Source organism: Scyliorhinus torazame, chromosome 26 (genome assembly GCF_047496885.1).
Source record: "Scyliorhinus torazame isolate Kashiwa2021f chromosome 26, sScyTor2.1, whole genome shotgun sequence".
Lineage (NCBI taxonomy): Eukaryota > Metazoa > Chordata > Chondrichthyes > Carcharhiniformes > Scyliorhinidae > Scyliorhinus > Scyliorhinus torazame.
The window spans coordinates 38261685-38281898 of record NC_092732.1 but is presented as its reverse complement, the minus strand read 5'-3'; the positions used below and the strand labels follow the sequence as shown (position 1 = coordinate 38281898).

Sequence of the window (20214 nt, the reverse complement as noted above, 5' to 3'; positions counted from 1 at the left end):
CCCTGCTTGAGGGGCACTTCCTCCAATCCCCTCCTGGGTCCGTCCTCTCTTGTGAAGGATGGCGGCTTCCGGCAGTGCAGCGGGCCTACAGGTCAGGCTCAAGTGAGGGGTAAAGCCACTTCTACATCCTAAGGTATGTATTTTTACCTTCCTTCACGGTCGTCGCTGACAAGGCCCCTTGAGAAGGTGGTGGTGAGCCGCCATGTTGAACGGCTGCAGTCCGTGTGGAGATGGTACACCCACGTTCTGCCCCGAGCTCCATTTCTGTGCCAGCTGTTTCATAGAATTTACAGTGCAGAAGGAGGCCATTCGGCCCATCCGCACCGGCTCTTGGAAAGAGCTCCCTACCCAAGGTCAACACCTCCACCCTATCCCCATAACCCAGTAACCCCACCCAACACTAAGGGCAATTTATCACGGCCAATCCACCTAACCTGCACATCTTTGGACTGTGGGAGGAAACCGGAGCACCCGGAGGAAACCCACGCACACACGGGGAGGATGTGCAGACTCCGCACAGACAGTGACCCAAGCCGGAATCGAACCTGGGACCCTGGAGCTGTGAAGCAATTGTGCTATCCACAATGCTACCGTGCTGCCCCAGTTAGGATCTGTGGTAACTAATCTCGTTAGAATTGGCTGGCCGAAAGAAGACAGCGAGTGGCAGCGGATGGAAAGTATTCCGCCTGGAGGTCGGTGACCAGTGGTGTCCCGCAGGGATCTGTTCTGTGACCTCTGCTCTTTGTGGTTTTTATCAATGACTTGGATGAGGAAGTGGAAGGGTGGGTTAGTAAGCTTGCCGATGACATGAAGGTTGGTGGAGTTGTAGATAGTGTTGAGGGCTGTTGCAGGTTACAACAGGACATTGACAGGATGCAGAGCTGGGCTGAGAAGTGGCAGATGGAGTTCAACCTTGATAAATGTGAAGTGATTCATTTTGGACGGTCGAATTTGAATGCTGAATACCGGGTTAAAGGCAGGATTCTTGGAAGTGTGGAGGAGCAGAGGGATCTTGGGGTCCACATACATAGATCCCTCAAAGTTGCCACCCAGGTTGATAGGGTTGTGAAGAAGGTGTATGGTGTGTTGGCTTTCATTAACAGGGGGATTGAGTTTAAGAGCCGCGAGGTTTTGCTGCAGCTTTATAAAACCCTGGTTAGACCACACTTGGAATATTGTGTCCAGTTCTGGTCGACTCATTATAGGAAGGATGTGGATGCTTTGGAGAGGGTACAGAGGAGATTTACCAGGATGCTGCCTGGACTGGAGGGCATGTCTCGTGAAGAAAGGTTGAGGGAGCTAGGGCTTTTCTCACTGGAGCGAAGAAGGCAGAGAGGTGACTTGATAGAGGTGTACAAGGTGATGAGAGGCATGGACAGAGTGGATAGCCAGAGACTTTCCCCCAGGGTGGAAATGGCTGTCACGAGGGAACATAGTTTGAAGGTGATTGGAGGAAGGTATAGGGGAGATGTCAGAGGTTCTTTACACAGAGAGTGGTGGGTGTGTGGAACGCACGGCCAGCAGAGGTGGGGGAGTCAGAGTCATTCGGGACATTTAAGCGACTCTTAGACAGGCACATGGACAGCAGTAAATTGAAGGGGTGTAGGTTCAGTTGATCTTAGATGAGGATAAGTGGCCGGCACAACATGGTGGGCCGAAGGGCCTGTACTGTGCTGGACTGTTCTATGTTCTATAGTCTCCCAGGCTTACGCCCACTTGTACCAAGCAGCGACCACCTGGGTCATGGGATGGCGAGCAGAGCATCATTCAACTGTGTCTAGCCTGTCACAAAAGGTGCCATAGCCCATGTCCTGGGATCCTCGAATGCCGACAGTGCAGGAGGAGGCTAGTCTAACCAACCCCTTGTTGGCTTTGCCAATTGCCGAAAGCCAGCAACCCGAAACGAATGCAGAAACCTCCCGAATGTACTGGAGACAATGCTTTGAAATCAGGAGCAAGAGTTTTAATACCCTGGTATTTTTCATGGAGGCACAGTGGTTAGCACCGCTGCCTCGCGGCGCCAGGGACTCAGGTTCGATTCCGGCCTCGGGTGACCATCTGTGTGTGTGTGTATGTGAGTATGTGTGTGTGTGCGTGTGTGTGAGTATGTGTGTGTGTGCATGCGTGTGTGTGTATGTGAGTATGTGTGTATGTGTGCGTGCGTGTGTATGTGTGCGTGTGTGTGTATGTGCATGTGCATGTGTGTGTGTGTGTGTGCGTGCGCGCGCGTGTGTGCATGTGTGTGCGCGCGTGTGTGCATGTGTGTGTGTGTGCCTACGTGCCTGTGTGCACGCGTGTGTGTCTGCGTGCGTGTGTGTGGTGTGTGTGTGTCTGCGTGCATGTGTGTGTGCGTGCGCGTGTTTGTGTGTGTGTGCGCGTGTGTGTGAGTGTGTGTGTGTGCACGTGTGTGTGTGTGTGCGTGCGCGTGTTTGTGTGTGTGTGTGCGCGCGCGCGCGCGTGTGTGTGTGTGTGTGTGCACGTGTGTGAGTGTGTGTGTGCGCGTGTGTGAGTGTGTGTGCGCGTGTGTGTGTGTGAGTGTGTGTGTGTGCGCGTGTGTGTGTGAGTGTGTGTGTGCGTGTGTGTGAGTGTGTGCGTGAGTGTGTGTGTCTGTGTGCGTGTGCGTGAGTGTGTGTGTCTGTGTGTGTGTGCACGTGTGTGCGTGTGTGTGTGTGTGTGTGCACGTGTGTGTGTGTGTGTGTGTGAGTGTGTGTGTGTGCGTGTGTGTGTGTGTGTGCGTGAGTGTGTGTGCGCGTGTGTGAGTGTGTGTGTGCGCGTGTGAGTGTGTGTGTGTGTGTGTGTGTGTGTGTCTGTGTGTGTGTGTGAGTGTGTGCGCGCCTGTGTGTGAGTGTGTGTGTGTGTGTGTGCGTGCATGTGTGTGTGAGTGTGTGTGTGTGTGTGTGTGTGAGTGTGTGTGTGTGCCTGTGTGCGTGTGTGTGCATGTGTGTGAGTGTGCGTGCGTGTGAGTGTGTGTGTGCGTGTGTGTGTGCGTGTGTGTGTGTGTGAGCGCGTGTGTGTGTGTGCATGTGTGTGTGTGTGCGTGTGTGTGTGCCTGTGTGCGTGTGTGTGCATGTGTGTGTGTGTGAGTGTGCGTGCGTGTGTGTGTGCGTGCGTGTGCGTGTGTGTGTGAGTGTGTGTGTTTCTCCCTCCCTGTCTGCATGCGCCTGTCTCCCTCGCGATCAGTCTGTCTGTCTGCGTGTGTATCGGTGTCTCGGGTCCGAATTCTCCAGCCGTCTCCATTCACCTTTCCCTCTGACAGCACAGCCCCCGTCGTTCTGGCACCCTCCCCCCCCTACCCCCAGCCGAACTCAATCTGTGTCTCTGCCTGTCTCTTTCCTCACAACCATTCCCTTACTTCCCTCCTGCTTCCCTTGTTTTAAATTCCCCCTTCACTGCCCGTCTCGCATTCAGTCCCACTCTTTAATCTGCGGCTCGTCCGTTAACGTTTCGAACCGCGGCGAGCCTCCGATTCCCCCTGTTCCCGCCCACTGAGCCTGACACTGGTGTAATCCGGAGAACTGCGAGGCGGGGGAAATGGGGAACGCTATCACTGGCGACGGGGGGGAACGATTGGCTGGGAAACGCCGCTGGCGAATTTAACATCTCGGGCGCCATTGAGCTGGCTTGCCGCGCCCGGCTTGGCGTCGGGCCCGGCCGTTTAATCTCGCGGGAGGCCTCTCAGGCGATTCTCAGCCCTCGAAACGCCGCGCGAGATCTAGTGGGATTGGCAGGTGATGACCCTGGAAGCACAGCGATTGAACAGGTCCCAGATATGAGAAGAGTTGGCCTGATGGTGGAGGTCTTTGAAATCATCCGAGTGTTTGAGAAGGTTGACATAGAGTGGCGGGAGACCAGACTGGAGGAGCAGGTACACCCTGAAGTGTAGGTACATCCAATGTGCTGTTAGTGAGGGAATTCCAGGGATTTGCAGTGAAGGTACGGTCGATACATTTCCAAGTGGAACTCTTTGCCGCAGAAGGCTGTGGAGGCCAAATCACTGAGTGTCTTTAAGACAGAGATAGATAGGTTCCTGATCAATGAGGGGATCAGGGGTTATGGGGAGAAGGCAGGAGAATGGGGGATGAGAAAAATATCAGCCGTGATTGAATGGCGGAGCAGACTCGATGGGCCGAGTGGCCTAATTCTGCTCCTCTGTCTTATGATTTTATGGTTTAAGTCAGGGTGGGAGCGACTTGGAGGGGAGTCTCCAGGTGGTGGGGTTCCCAGGTATCTGCTGCCCTCGTCCTTCTAGATGGTAGTGGTCGTGGGTTTGGAAGGGCAGACTAGGGAGCCTTGGCGAGTTGCTGCAGTGCATCTTGCGGACGGCGCACACGGCTGCCGCTGTGCGTCGGGGGCGGAGGGAGTGAATGTTTGTGGATGGGGGAGCCAATCAAGCGGGGCTGCTTTGTCCTGGCTGGGTGTCGAGCTTCTCGAGTGTTGTTGGGAGCCGCGCTCGTCCAGGCGAGTGGAGAGTCTCCCATCGCCCTCCTGACTCGTGTCCTTGTCGATGGTGGACAGGCTTTGGGGGGGGGGGGGGGTCAGGAGGTGAGTTCCTCTCCGCAGGATTCCCAGCCTCTGACCTGCCCTGGTAGCCACAGTATTAATACGGCTGGGTCCAGTTCAGTTTCTGATCAATGGTAACCCCCAGGGTGTCGATTGTGGGGGAGGGGATTCAGCGATGGTAATGCCATTGAATGTCACGGGGCGATGGTTAGATCCTCTCTTGTCGGAGATGGTCATTGCCTGGCACTTGTGTGGCGCGAATGTAACTTGCCCCTTGCCAGCCCGAGCCTGGATATTGTCCGGGTCTCGCTGCATTTGGACAGGGACTGCTTCAGTATCTGGGGAGTCGCGAATGGTGCTGAACATTGTGCAGTCATCAGTGACCATCCCCACTTCTGACCTATGATGGAGGGAAGGTCATTGATGAAGCAGCTGAAGATGGTTGGGGGCCGAGGACACGACCCTGAGGAACTCCTGCAGTGATGTCCTGGGACAGAGGTGATTGACCTCCAACCAACACAACCATCTTCCTTTGTGCCGGGTATGACTCCAACCAGCGGAGAGTTTTCCCCCTGATTCCCACTGACTCCAGTTTCGCTCGGGCTCCTAGATGCCAAACTCGGTCAAACGCTGCCTCGATGTCGAGGGCAGTCACTCCCACCTCCACTCTGGCGTTCAGCTCTTTTGCCCGTGTTTGAACCAAGGCTGTAATGAGGTCAGGAGCTGGGTGACCCCGGGCGGAACCCAAACTGATGATGGTAGGGTGAGATGAAAAAGGGTGAGGAGGGCTTGTGTGGGGAGGGGGGGGGGGGGGCCGAAACACTGTCAGGGAGCAGAATGGCCTGTTTCTGTGCACAAGATGCGGTGTAACCTGAGGACTCTGAGGCCTTTCTCAGTTCTGACTGCCCTCCACCTTGCCCCGATGGCGCGCAAGCCCCTTACCTCTCGCAGACACGGACGGTCCAGGCAGCAATGATCCACAATGAGATGCTGAACACGAGGAGCACGGTGCCGGGGCAGATGGTCATGAGAGTCTTCATGACGAAGCGCGTGTTGAAATTGATCTTGTTCAGCGCTCCAATGCTGCGCGAGGAGGCGTCCGTGAAGAGCTTGCTGTGAAGGAGCATGACTCGGGCAATTAGGTAGAGGCGGAGGAACATAGGGATGGAGAGGATGATGTCCACGTCGGCCCAGGTCTGGCTCAGCGTGTAGGAGAACGCCAAGCGCGCCTTCCAGTGGAACGTGTAGCGTCCAGGCACCGGGTGAATGGTGCACACCACCATCTCCAAGCTGATGAAGAAGATCCTCTCGTACGTCATGGCGATTCTCCAGTCGTCAGCTCCATTGTCAATCATGAAGAGCTGCAAAGCAGGACACACAGGTGAGAGGTTTCCGCGGGCTACGAGGAGGAGGAAGTGCTTTCGGAGCGGCGCTCGACCCCCCCTACAGGCCACCGCCTGGTCGGGGCGCGCGGCTTGACGGAGAATGTCGAGGGCCCCGGACAGGGCGGAAGAGGGGGGGGGGGGGGGGCGGTGTGTACGGGAATCGTACCTGGGCCGAGGGATTTCAGACAGGTGAGAAGCCGGGATTGTTTCCCTCGGGATTGGGCAAGGTGACGGGGAGCTTTGCGGAGGGGCTTGTGAAAACGTCGTGGGACTCCGGCAGATAGTGAGAAAATGCTCCTCCATTTGGGGGGGGGAGGGGGGTGGCGGAGGCGGGGAGGGGGGGGTACGGGGGGGGGGCGCTAGGATTTCTCTAGGAGAAGACAAAGGAGAAATTCTGTTTGATGCAGTGAGCTCCAATCGGGGACCCGGTGACGAGAGGGGGATGGAAGCGGATTCAATGGTGACTTTCAAAAGGATAATTACTGGGAAGGTGCGGCACAGTTGTGGACGCCTGGATTTCCCGGCCCAACCTTGGCGGTCCAGGCACAAAAGGGAAGTAAACAGACATGGGGCGGAATTCTCCGTGGGCGGGATCTTCCGCAGCGCCGGCACCTCACGCCCGCCGGTTTCCACGACGGCATAGGGTGTCCACAACGGGGAACTCCCATTGGCCGGCAGCTGGCGTTCCGGAGAACCCCATCCACGGTCAAATAGAGCCATAGATGTTTACAGCATAGACACAGGCCCTTCGGCCCAGCCTGTCCATGGCGCCCATTTTCTGTAGGCCAGACCGGGGTGAGCTGGCAGGTTTCCCTCCCGGACGGGGACATTAGTGAACCCCGACGGGGGTTTTTTTTTAAAGGACAATCCGTTACCGAGACTCGCTTTTCAATTCCGGATTTTATTGATCGAATTTAAATTTCCCCGGCCGGGGATTCGAACCCGTGGATGTTTGGATTACTGAGGCAGCGGCCTCACCACTCCGCCCCCATCTCCTGGACGTATTTTAGAAAATGTAGGCGTTTTCACCCAGAGAGCCTCCCCACCCTCCCGGTTACTTGGGTTGGGAGTGTCGGCCTAGAATTTCCTCCCGCCCTGGTTACTGGGCCGGGAATGTCGGCCTAGAATTTCATCCCGCCCTGGTTACTGGGCCGGGAGTGTCGGCCTAGAATTCCCCTCCCCGGTTACTGGGCCGGGGGTGTCGGCCTAGAATTCCCCTCCCCGGTTACTGGGCCGGGGGTGTCGGCCTAGAATTCCCCTCCCCGGTTACTGGGCTGTGAGTGTCGGCCTAGAATTCCCCTCCCTGGTTACTGGGCCGGGAGTGTCGGCCTAGAATTCCCCTCCCAGTTACTGGGCTGTGAGTGTCGGCCTAGAATTCCCCTCCCCGGTTACTGGGCCGGGGGTGTCGGCCTAGAATTCCCCTCCCCGGTTACTGGGCCGGGAGTGTCGGCCTAGAATTCCCCTCCCCGGTTACTGGGCCGGGAGTGTCGGCCTAGAATTCCCCTCCCCGGTTACTGGGCTGTGAGTGTCAGCCTAGAATTCCCCTCCCCGGTTACTGGGCCGGGGTGTCGGCCTAGAATTCCCCCCCACCCCCGCCGGTTACTGTGCTGTGAGTGTCGGCCTAGAAATTCCCCCCCCCGCCGGTTACTGGGCTGTGAGTGTCGGCCTAGAATTCCACTCCCCGGTTACTGGGCTGTGAGTGTCAGCCTAGAATTCCCCTCCCCGGTTACTGGGCTGTGAGTGTTGACCTAGAATTCGCCTCCCGGTTACTGGGCCGGGGGTGTCGGCCTAGAATTCCCCTCCCGGTTACTGGGCCGGGGGTGTCGGCCTAGAATTCCCCCCACCCCCGCCGGTTACTGGGCTGTGAGTGTCGGCCTAGAATTTCCCCTCCCCCGGTTACTGGGCCGGGAGTGTCAGCCTAGAATTCCCCTCACCGGTTACTGGGCTGAGAGTGTTGGCCTAGAATTCCCCTCCCCGGTTACTGGGCTGCGAGTGTCGGCCTAGAATTCCGCCCTCCCCGGTTACTGGGCCGGGAGTGTCAGCCTAGAATTCCCCTCCCCGGTTACTGGGCCGGGAGTGTCGGCCTAGAATTCCCCTCCCCGGTTACTGGGGCCGGGGGTGTCGGCCTAGAATTCCCCCCCACCCCCGCCGGTTATTGGGCCGGGAGTGTCGGCCTAGAATTCCCCCCCCCCCGCCAGTTACTGGCCCGGGAGTGTAGGCCTAGAAATCCCCGCCCCGGTTACTGGCTGTGAGTGTCGGCCTAGAATTCCCCTCCCCAGTTACTGGGCCGGGAGTGTCAGCCTAGAATTCCATTCCCCGGTTACTGGGCTGTGAGTGTCGGCCTAGAATTCCCCTCCCCGGGTTACTGGGCTGTGAGTGTCAGCCTAGAATTCCCCCCCTGGTTACTGGGCCGGAGTGTCGGCCTAGAATTTCCCCTCCCCGGTTACTGGACTGGGGGTGTCGGCCTAGAATTCCCCGCCCCGGTTACTGGGCTGTGAGTGTCGGCCTAGAATTTCCCCTCCCCCGGTTACTGGGGCCGGGAGTGTCGGCCTAGAATTACCCTCCCCAGTTACTGGGCTGTGAGTGTCGGCCTAGAATCCCCCCCCCCCCCCCCCCCCCACCCCCCCCCCCGGTTACAGGGCCGGGAGTGTCGGCCTAGAAATCCCCGCCCCGGTTACTGGGCTGTGAGTGTCGGCCTAGAATTCCCCCCCCCCCCCCCCACCCCCCCCCCCCCCCGGTTACTGGTCCGGGAATGTCGGCCTAGAATTCCCCCCCCCCACCCCCACCCCCCCCGGTTACTGGGCCGGGAATGTCGGCCTAGAATTCTATAGCAGAGGGAGGTGGGATGCTGTCTGAGGATCCTTGGATGGGCAGGATTGAGTTTTGCCGACCCGTGGCGAATTAATTTTCTTCAGTCATTTAACTTGGCGGTGGGTTTTTCAAGCGTTTGAACCAAGATTGTGGCGTTCTCCATAACCCATTGGTTGGCACCGGGAAGGGGAGGAAGGGGAGATGACGCGGACTTGCTGTCAGACCCTCGAGGGACGTGAATTAACTTAAAACATTCCTGAAAAGAGGACCACTGACGGAGCGGATATTGAAAGCTGCGCGAGGGAGAGAGGGGGCGGGGAAGAGAGTAAAACTGCAGCCCGGAGAGGGGCCAAGTTAGGGAAGAGCAGAGAGCACGGCAGACAAAGAACGAGAGGGGAAAAGAGAGAGAAAGCAGCAGCGGGCAGAGAAAGAGGAAGAGAGAGAGAGAGAGCCTGAGCGAAATAGAAAGGGAGAAAGACAGAGAAGGAGGCCGAAAAATAGATGGGGCGACACAGAGAGAATGGGAGAGAGGGAGGGCCAAAGGCGACAAAGTTCATAAGGTATAGGAGCAGAATTTGGCCCATCGCGTCTGCCCCGCCATTCGATCCCATCCTGGCCTCAACTCCGCAGTCCCGCCCGTTCTCCGTGACCCGTCAGCCAATTTAAAAACCTGTCTAACCCCTCCCGAAATGTACTCACTTTCCCTGCACAGCCACCGCACTCTGGGAAGGGTGGGGAGAGAGAGAGAGCGTGATGGAGAGGTGGACGGAGAGAGGGGGAGACCGAGGAGTCTGGCACGGGGAGGGCGATAAACGAGACTGAGGTGGGGGGGGGGGGGGCGGCGGGGAGAGACTGAAATGGAGCAAGGCAGTGAGCGAGGGACCGAGAAGGAGGGAGCTGGAAATGAAAAATGAATTGAAAATCGCTTATTGCCACAAGTAGGCTTCAAATGAAGTTACTGTGAAAAGCCGCTAGTCGCCACATTCCGGCGCCTGTTCGGGGAGGCCGGTACGGGAATTGAACCCGCGCTGCTGGCCTAGTTCTGCTTTACAACCCAGCTGGTTTAGCCCACTGAGCTAGGGACCTAGGCTGAGCGAAGTGGAGCAACAGGGAGACACGAAAGGAACAGACAGAGAAACAGGGACAGCGGGGGAAAGAGTGAGAGGGAGAGGGGGACACACAGTGAGAAACAGAGCATCAACAACAATTCTCTGAGCGCGGAGCAGCACGGTGTGCTATCCCTGTTGCCTAGGAGACAACATCAAAAAGTCCAGCAATAGCTAATTAGCTTCCGAGCAGAGGCCACATGTGAAATGAAGGGACCCTCTGGCGGAACACTCGGTCAACATGCTAAACAGACAATTTTCCCAGGGCGGCGGCTCTGTTTGCCACGCCGCTTAAGAATCTGAGCAGGTAGACGCCCAAGGCTCTCCAAAGGGGGGGGGGCCGGGCCTAGCTGCCATTTTCTTTGGAGGGGGGCTTAAGCCAATACCCTCTTGCCTGGGAGCCGGGAGTGTCGGCCTAGAATTCCCCTCCCCGGTTACTGGGCCGGGGGTGTCGGCCTAGAATTCCCCTCCCCGGTTACTGGGCCGGGGGTGTCGGCCTAGAATTCCCCTCCCCGGTTACTGGGCCGGGGGTGTCGGCCTAGAATTCCCCTCCCCGGTTACTGGGCCGGGGGTGTCGGCCTAGAATTCCCTTCCCCGGTTACTGGGCCGGGGGTGTCGGCCTAGAATTCCCCTCCCCGGTTACTGGGCCGGGGGTGTCGGCCTAGTCGGGCTCATTGGGCCACAGCTAAAGGGGTAGGGTTTTAGGGAGGAAAGCGAGGCTTCGGGAAGGAATTCCAGAACTTAGGCCTAAAGGCTCGGCCGCCGTGTGGGTCCAGAAAAGCCGAGTAGGTATTCAGGGACCCCGGCGGTGCAGTCCACGGTGAAGATATGGAATCAGCTGAGGAGGCATTTTCGGGTGGAAGGGATGTCGGTGTTAACGCCGCTGTGCGAGAATCATGGGTTTGAGCCGGGGGGGGGATGGACAGTGTATACATGAGGTGGAGGGAAGTGGGGCTGGTCAAGGTGAGGGATCTGTATTTGGAGGAAGGGTTCGCCAGTCTGGAGGAGCTAAGGGAGAGGGTAGAGCTGCCGAGGGGGAGTGAGTTCAGGTATCTGCAGGTTAGGGGCTTTACGCGAAAGGTCTGGAGGGGGTTCCCTAGGTTGCCGGGATACACCCTGCTCGAGCGACTGCTGCTTCCGGATGTGGAAGGGGGGGTAGAATTGGGGATATATACAAGTGGCTGGGGGAGCAGGGAGGTGAAGATCAAGGAGAAATGGGAAGCGGGGTTGGGAGATCAATTGGGGAGTATGGAGTGAGGCACTGCGAAGGGTAAACGGGATCTCCTCTTGTTCAAGGATGAGCCTGATACAGTTTAAGGTGGTGCACAGGGTGCATATGACTTGGGCGAGAATGAGTGGGTTCGTTCAGGGGGTAGCGGATGAGTGTGAGAGGTGGGGGCGGGGGCCAGCGAATCGCGCGCACATGTTTTGGGGTTGTGGAAAATTGGGAAGATTCCGGGCGGGTGCGTTCGCGGTCAGGGTAGAGGTGGAGGACCCAGACCCTTTGGTGGCGATATTTGGGGTCTCAGAGAAGCCAGAGCCCATGGAGAGGAGGAAGGCCGATGTCGTGGCCTTCGCCTCTCTGATCGCACGGCGGCGGATTCTGCTGGAGTGGCGGTCGGCATCGCCACCGGGGGGGATAGCGGCCTGGTTGGGTGACCTGTACGGCTTCCTGCGGTTGGAGAGGATACAATACGAGTTAAGGGGCACTGCAGGGGAGTTCGAGAAAAGGTGGGGGATGTTTGTGATCATATTTGAGGGACTGTTCATCGTGGGGGAGGGGGGGGGGGGGTGAAAAGGGGAATAATTTGTACAGACTGTATAGCTGATTGTTGGGAAGTATGTTTCCCGTGGTGTTTATGTGTTGTAACCTGTTTTGAGACATATTGATGATAAAATTCTTTTAAAACAAATGTAGGCCATGAATAACGCATTATAACTTCTCAACGTTCAATGTGTGAGGTGAGACTGGGGACTGGAGCAAGGGTAGCCCCCTGGAGTTCAGGTAAATGCTCTGGGGGCAGAGGGACACAGGTTTGAATCCCACTTGGGCAGTTGGTGGAATTTCCATTCGATTAATGAACTCGAGAATTGAAAAGCGGATCCCCCTGTTGCCGACCATGACAACCCATCATCGAATGTCGTACAAAACCCAGCTGACTGCTCTTGAAGGATGGAAATCCGGACCGTCTGACTTGTGACTCCAGACCCACAGTCACGCGGTTAACTCGTAACTTGGCGAGGCCACACCGGGGGTAGTGTGGGCAGTTTTGGTCTCCTTCTCTGAGGAAGGATGTTCTTGCTCTCGAGGGAGAGCAGCGAAGGTTTACCAGACTGATTCCAGGGATGGCGGGACTGTCATACGAGGAGAGATTGACTCGGTTGGGATTGTTCTCGCTGGAGTTCCCAGGTTCGATCCCGGCTCTGGGTCACTGTCCGTGTGGAGTTTGCGCATTCTCCCCGTGTCTGCGTGGGTCTCACCCCCACAACCCAAAGATGTGCGGGGTGAGGTGGATTGGCCACGCTAAATTGCCCCTTCATTGGGAAAAATGAATTGGGTACTCTAAAATTAAACAAATAAATAAAAGAACGAGTTAGACGTAGCACTGAGGGCAAAGGGGGGAAAGCGGGATTGATCGTAATGAATGGCAGAGGAGGCTCGAAGGGCCCCCTCCTGCTCCTATCTTCCATGTTTCTACATTCGAGAAACACGCTCTCCCGCAACTTTACGGTCAACAGGATTCAAAGACCCGGGGCACCCAAAGCGTTTTCAAACAATTTAGCGCCCCCCGCAATTTCCTCCACCACCACCCGCCACGCACCCAACCCCCCCCCCGGCCCCCCCCTACCCCACGCCCACACTCCAGCCTCCCCACGGCCTCTACTCGCTCCCAGAAATGCGACGGAGGTTGGCGCCGAATTCCCCGGAGGCCCCAGGTTGGCGTTCCGCAGGCCCCGGGGACGGCGTGCGCGCAGGTGCCATGGCTCCCCCCCCCCTTGATGCAGGAGCCGGGCGTCACTCTGTCAGCTCCAGCGCGGCGAAGCTCGCAGCGCTCCGAAGCAGCTAACAGAAACCCACAGCAAGCCTGGCAGCATCTGCGGCCTGGGAGGCAAGAGTCAGGGTTGTCATGGTTACCGAGCGCTGGAAACCAACTGAGGCAGCAATGATTACCACTGGGGACAAAAACAAAATCAGGCTCTGGTCCCTGAACGAACTTACTGATTTCCCAGCCGACTCTCTGCCCCAGCGCCAACGGGAGCAAAGTGATTTGCTACTCCCCCTGAAGACCTTTGGGAAAGGTGAAAGGGAGAGAGGGAAAATCCCCCCCCCCCCCCCCCCCACGCCGCTCTTCGTGTCGTCACTCCCATTTGCCTCTGAAACAAAGACTCGAGGATCAAGGACGTTCCTGATGTCGCCCAACGTCAGTCCAGAGACAGTGGGGTCCTGGCCCATGAGCCAGTTTGTTGCGGCTTCAAATGACGCATTCCAGGTTGTCAACGTACTACTGAGGGAGCGCCGGACTGTCACAGGGTCAGTACTGAGGGAGTGCCGCACTGCGGGAGGGTCAGTACTGAGGGAGCGCCGGACTGTCACAGGGTCAGTACTGAGGGAGTGCCGCACTGTCACAGGGTCAGTACTGAGGGAGCGCCGCACTGTCAGAGGGTCAGTACTGAGGGAGTGCTGCACTGTGGGAGGGACAGTACTGAGGGAGTGCCGCACTGTCGGAGGGTCAGTACTGAGGGAGTGCCGCACTGTCAGAGGGTCAGTACTGAGGGAGTGCCGCACTGTCAGAGGGTCAGTACTGAGGGAGCGCCGCACTGTCAGAGGGTCAGTACTGAGGGAGCGCCGCACTGTCAGAGGGTAAGTACTGAGGGAGCGCCACACTGTCGGAGGGTCAGTACTGAGGGAGCACCGCACTGTGGGAGGGTCAGTACTGAGGGAGTGCCGCACTGTCAGAGGGTCAGTACTGAGGGAGTGCTGCACTGTCAGAGGGTCAGTACTGAGGGAGCGCCGCACTGTCAGAGGGTCAGTACTGAGGGAGCGCCGCACTGTCACAGGGTCAGTACTGAGGGAGTGCTGCACTGTCAGAGGGTCAGTACTGAGGGAGTGCTGCACTGTGGGAGGGTCAGTACTGAGGGAGTGCCGCACTGTCAGAGGGTCAGTACTGAGGGAGCGCCGCACTGTCAGAGGGTCAGTACTGAGGGAGTGCCGCACTGTCAGAGGGTCAGTACTGCGGGAGCGCCGCACTGTCAGAGGGTCAGTACTGAGGGAGTGCTGCACTGTCAGAGGGTCAGTACTGAGGGAACGCCGCACTGTCAGAGGGTCAGTACTGAGGGAGCGCCGCACTGTCAGAGGGTCAGTACTGAGGGAGTGCCGCACTGTGGGAGGGTCAGCACTGAGGGAGTGCCGCACTGTCAGAGGGTCAGTACTGAGGGAGCGCCGCACTGTCAGAGGGTCAGTACTGAGGGAGTGCCGCACTGTGGGAGGGTCAGTGCTGAGAGAGTGCCGCACTGTGGGAGGGTCAGTACTGAGGGAGTGCCGCACTGTCAGAGGGTCAGTACTGAGGGAGTGCCGCACTGTCAGAGGGTCAGTACTGAGGGAGCGCCGCACTGTCAGAGGGTCAGTACTGAGGGAGTGCCGCACTGTCAGAGGGTCAGTACTGAGGGAGTGCCGCACTGTCAGAGGGTCAGTACTGAGGGAGTGCCGCGCTGTCACAGGGTCAGTACTGAGGGAGCGCCACACTGTCAGAGGGTCAGTACTGAGGGAGTGCCGCACTGTCAGAGGGTCAGTACTGAGGGAGTGCCGCACTGTCAGAGGGTCAGTACTGAGGGAGTGCCGCGCTGTCACAGGGTCAGTACTGAGGGAGCGCCACACTGTCAGAGGGTCAGTACTGAGGGAGTGCCGTACTGTCACAGGGTCAGTACTGAGGGAGTTCCACACTGTCACAGGGTCAGTACTGACATGGAATTAAACGTCTGTTGAGGACCCTGAAACCTCTGGAGATTCCACCTGCCATTGGCGTCACTTCTATTCGAGGTGATGGAAATACTTTGGAATGATAAGCCGGGGCAGGGTATTCCTGACCGCCCCCCACCCCTCCCCCCACAGCCTGTCCACCATCTACAAGTCAGGAGTGCGATGGGAGACTCTCCACTTGCCTGGATGAACGCGGCTCCCAACAAAACTCGAGAATCCCGACACCAGCCAGGCCAAAGGAGCCCCGCTCGATCGACAGGCAACGGGCATTGAGGGCCAGCCTTCACATCACCACCTCATGAGGATGATTGAAGTTAAAAATCAGAGTCCTCTTTGCACATTGCTTTCTAAAACAAGTGTTACAGCTTGCAAACTCAGTGATCCCCATAACTTCAATCAATCAACACAATAAAAGGACTTGTGCCCACACAAGGCTCACAGCAAGGAAGCCAAGGACTGAAATAAGTCAATAAACTGCGAATTGGAACAAAAACCTCTCTCCTGGCAGTAAGTGGAAAGAGAAGAGGCAACTCCAGTTCCGCATCACAACACCCCCTCTGCTAACTTATCCAGGGTGAGGATAACTCACTGTAACTGTACAGAGTCACCGTTTATTCAGCAGGGTGAGGATCACTCACTGTGTAACTGTACAGAGTCACTGTTTATTCAGCAGGGTGAGTATCACTCACTGTGTAACTGTACAGAGTCACTGTTTATTCAGGGTGAGAATCACTCACTGTGTAACTGTACAGAGTCACTGTTTATTCAGGGTGAGGATCACTCACTGTGTAACTGTACAGAGTCACTGTTTATTCAGGGTGAGAATCACTCACTGTGTAACTGTACAGAGTCACTGTTTATTCAGGGTGAGGATCACTCACTGTGTAACTGTACAGAGTCACTGTTTATTCAGGGTGAGGATCACTCACTGTGTAACTGTACAGAGTCACTGTTTATTCAGGGTGAGGATCACTCACTGTGTAACTGTACAGAGTCACTGTTTATTCAGGGTGAGAATCACTCACTGTGTAACTGTACAGTCACAGTTTATTCAGGGTGAGGATCACTCACTGTGTAACTGTACAGTCACTGTTTATTCAGGGTGAGGATCACTCACTGTGTAACTGTACAGTCACTGTTTATTCAGGGTGAGGATCACTCACTGTGTAACTGTACAGAGTAACTGTTTATTCAGCAGCGTGAGGATCACTCACTGTGTAACTGTACACAGTCACTGTTTATTCAGGGTGAGGGTCACTCGCTGTGTAACTGTACAGAGTCACTGTTTATTCAGGGCGAGGATCACTCACTGTGTAACTGTACAGTCACTGTTTATTCAGGGTGAGGATCACTCACTGTGTAACTGTACAGTCACTGTTTATTCAGGGTGAGGATCATTCACTGTGTAACTGTACAGAGTAACTGTTTATTCAGCAGCGTGAGGATCACTCACTGTGTAACTGTACACAGTCACTGTTTATTCAGGGTGAGGGTCACTCGCTGTGTAACTGTACAGAGTCACTTTTTATTCAGGGTGAGGGTCACTCAATGTGTAACTGTACAGAGTCACTGTTTATTCAGGGTTAGGATCACTCACTGTGTAACTGTACAGAGTCACTGTTTATTCAGCAGGGTGAGGATCACTCACTGTGTAACTGTACAGAGTCAGTGTTTATTCAGGGTGAGTGTCACTCACTATGTAACTGTACAGAGTCACTGTTTATTCAGCAGGGTGAGGATCACTCACTGTGTAACTGTACAGAGTCACTGTTTATTCAGGGTGAGGATCACTCACTGTGTAACTGTACAGAGTCACTGCTTATTCAGCAGGGTGGGGATCACTCACTGTGTAACTGTACAGAGTCACTGTTTATTCAGGGTCAGGATCACTCACCGTGTAACTGTACAGGGTCAATGTTTATTCAGCAGGGTGAGGATCTCGCACTGTAACTGTACAGAGGCACTGTTATTCAGGGTGAGGATCACTTACTGTGTAACTGTACAGAGTCACTGTTTATTCAGGGTGAGGATCACTCACTGTGTAACTGTACAGAGTCACTGTTTATTCAGGGTGAGAATCACTCACTGTGTAACTGTACAGAGTCACTGTTTATTCAGGGTGAGGATCACTCACTGTGTAACTGTACAGAGTGACTGTTTATTCAGCGGGGTGAGGGTCACTCACTGTGTAACTGTACAGAGTCACTTTTTATTCAGGGTGAGGATCACTCACTGTGTAACTGTACAGTGTTACTGTTTATTCAGGGTGAGGATCACTCACTGTGTAACTGTACAGAGTCACTGTTTATTCAGCAGGGTGAGGATCACTCATTGTGTAACTGTACAGAGTAACTGTTTATTCAGGGTGAGGATCACTCACTGTGTAACTGTACAGTCACTGTTTATTCAGGGTGAGGATCACTCACTGTGTAACTGTACAGAGTCACAGTTTATTCAGGGTGAGGATCACTCACTGTGTAACTGTACAGAGTCACTGTTTATTCAGGGTGAGGATCACTCACTGTGTAACTGTACAGAGTCACTGTTTATTCAGGGTGAGGATCACTCACTGTGTAACTGTACAGAGTCACTGTTTATTCAGGGTGAGGATCACTCACTGTGTAACTGTACAGAGTCACTGTTTATTCAGCAGGGTGAGGACCACTCTCTGTGTAACTGTACAGAGTCACTGTTTATTCAGGGTGAGGATCACTCACTGTGTAACTGTACAGAGTCACTGTTTATTCAGGGTGAGGATCTCTCACTGTGTAACTGTACAGAGTCACTGCTTATTCAGCAGGGTGAGGATCACTCACTGTGTAACTGTACAGAGTCACTGTTTATTCAGGGTGAGAATCACTCACTGTGTAACTGTACAGAGTCACTGTTTATTCAGGGTCAGGATCACTCACCGTGTAACTGTACAGAGTCACTGTTTATTCAGCAGGGTGAGGATCTCTCACTGTAACTGTACAGAGTCACTGTTTATTCAGGGTGAGGATCACTTACTGTGTAACTGTACAGAGTCACTGTTTATTCAGGGTGAGGATCACTCACTGTGTAACTGTACAGAGTCACTGTTTATTCAGGGTGAGGATCACTCACTGTGTAACTGTACAGAGTCACTGTTTATTCAGGGTGAGGATCACTCACTGTGTAACTGTACAGAGTGACTGTTTATTCAGCGGGGTGAGGGTCACTCACTGTGTAACTGTACAGAGTCACTGTTTATTCAGGGTGAGGATCACTCACTGTGTAACTGTACAGTGTTACTGTTTATTCAGGGTGAGGATCACTCACTGTGTAACTGTACAGAGTCACTGTTTATTCAGGGTGAGGATCACTCATTGTGTAACTGTACAGAGTAACTGTTTATTCAGGGTGAGGATCACTCACTGTGTAACTGTACAGTCACTGTTTATTCAGGGTGAGGATCACTCACTGTGTAACTGTACAGAGTCACAGTTTATTCAGGGTGAGGATCACTCACTGTGTAACTGTACAGAGTCACTGTTTATTCAGGGTGAGGATCACTCACTGTGTAACTGTACAGAGTCACTGTTTATTCAGGGTGAGGTTCACTCACTGTGTAACTGTACAGAGTGACTGTTTATTCAGCGGGGTGAGGGTCACTCACTGTGTAACTGTACAGAGTCACTGTTTATTCAGGGTGAGGATCTCTCACTGTGTAACTGTACAGTCACTGTTTATTCAGGGTGAGGATCACTCACTGTGTAACTGTACAGAGTCACTGTTTATTCAGCGGGGTGAGGGTCACTCACTGTGTAACTGTACAGTGTTACTGTTTATTCAGGGTGAGGATCACTCACTGTGTAACTGTACAGAGTCACTGTTTATTCAGCAGGGTGAGGATCACTCATTGTGTAACTGTACAGAGTAACTGTTTATTCAGGGTGAGGATCACTCACTGTGTAACTGTACAGTCACTGTTTATTCAGGGTGAGGATCACTCACTGTGTAACTGTACAGAGTCACAGTTTATTCAGGGTGAGGATCACTCACTGTGTAACTGTACAGAGTCACTGTTTATTCAGGGTGAGGATCACTCACTGTGTAACTGTACAGAGTCACTGTTCATTCAGGGTGAGGATCACTCACTGTGTAACTGTACAGAGTCTCTGTTTATTCAGGGTGATGATCACTCACTGTGTAACTGTACAGAGTCACTGTTTATTCAGCAGGGTGAGGATCACTCTCTGTGTAACTGTACAGAGTCACTGTTTATTCAGGGTAAGGATCACTCACTGTGTAACTGTATAGAGTCACTGTTTATTCAGGGTGAGGATCACTCACTGTGTAACTGTACAGAGTCACTGTTTATTCAGGGTGAGGATCTCTCACTGTGTAACTGTACAGTCACTGTTTATTCAGGGTGAGGATCACTCACTGTGTAACTGTACAGAGTAACTGTTTATTCAGGGTGAGTATCACTCACTGTGTAACTGTACAGAGTCACTGTTTATTCAGAGTGAGGGTCACTCACTGTGTAACTGTACAGAGTCACTGTTTATTCAGGGTGAGGATCACTCACTGTGTAACTGTACAGTCACTGTTTATTCAGGGTGAGGATCACTCACTGTGTAACTGTACAGAGTAACTGTTTATTCAGGGTGAGTATCACTCACTGTGTAACTGTACAGAGTCACTGTTTATTCAGAGTGAGGGTCACTCACTGTGTAACTGTACAGAGTCACTGTTTATTCAGGGTGAGGATCACTCACTGTGTAACTGTACAGAGTGACTGTTTATTCAGCGGGGTGAGGGTCACTCACTGTGTAACTGTACAGAGTCACTGTTTATTCAGGGTGAGGATCACTCACTGTGTAACTGTACAGTGTTACTGTTTATTCAGGGTGAGGATCACTCACTGTGTAACTGTACAGAGTCACTGTTTATTCAGCAGGGTGAGGATCACTCATTGTGTAACTGTACAGAGTAACTGTTTATTCAGGGTGAGGATCACTCACTGTGTAACTGTACAGTCACTGTTTATTCAGGGTGAGGATCACTCACTGTGTAACTGTACAGAGTCAGTGTTTATTCAGGGTGAGGATCACTCACTGTGTAACTGTACAGAGTCACTGTTTATTCAGGGTGATGATCACTCACTGTGTAACTGTACAGAGTCACTGTTTATTCAGCAGGGTGAGGATCACTCTCTGTGTAACTGTACAGAGTCACTGTTTATTCAGGGTGAGGATCACTCACTGTGTAACTGTACAGAGTCACTGTTTATTCAGGGTGAGGATCACTCACTGTGTAACTGTACAGAGTCACTGTTTATTCAGCAGGGCCAGCAAAATTCCGCATGCGCCGAACACACCCAGAACATAGGGCGTGGTTTGCTGGGCTCTCCGATACCACCTGTCCTCTACCGCAAAAAACGCACTCATCCTCGCCCCTGTCATATGTG

General features: G+C 54.3%; 1 protein-coding gene across 1 annotated transcript in view; it reads right to left on the bottom strand.

Moving 5' to 3' along the window:
- LOC140402981 (small conductance calcium-activated potassium channel protein 3-like) overlaps positions 1–20214 on the bottom strand; it is a 224792-nt gene that overhangs the window by 81273 nt on the left and 123305 nt on the right. The window contains exon 3 of the mRNA XM_072490633.1: positions 5443–5861. Within this exon, the coding sequence (XP_072346734.1) occupies positions 5443–5861 (419 nt within the window). The remainder of the gene's footprint in view (positions 1–5442; positions 5862–20214) is intronic.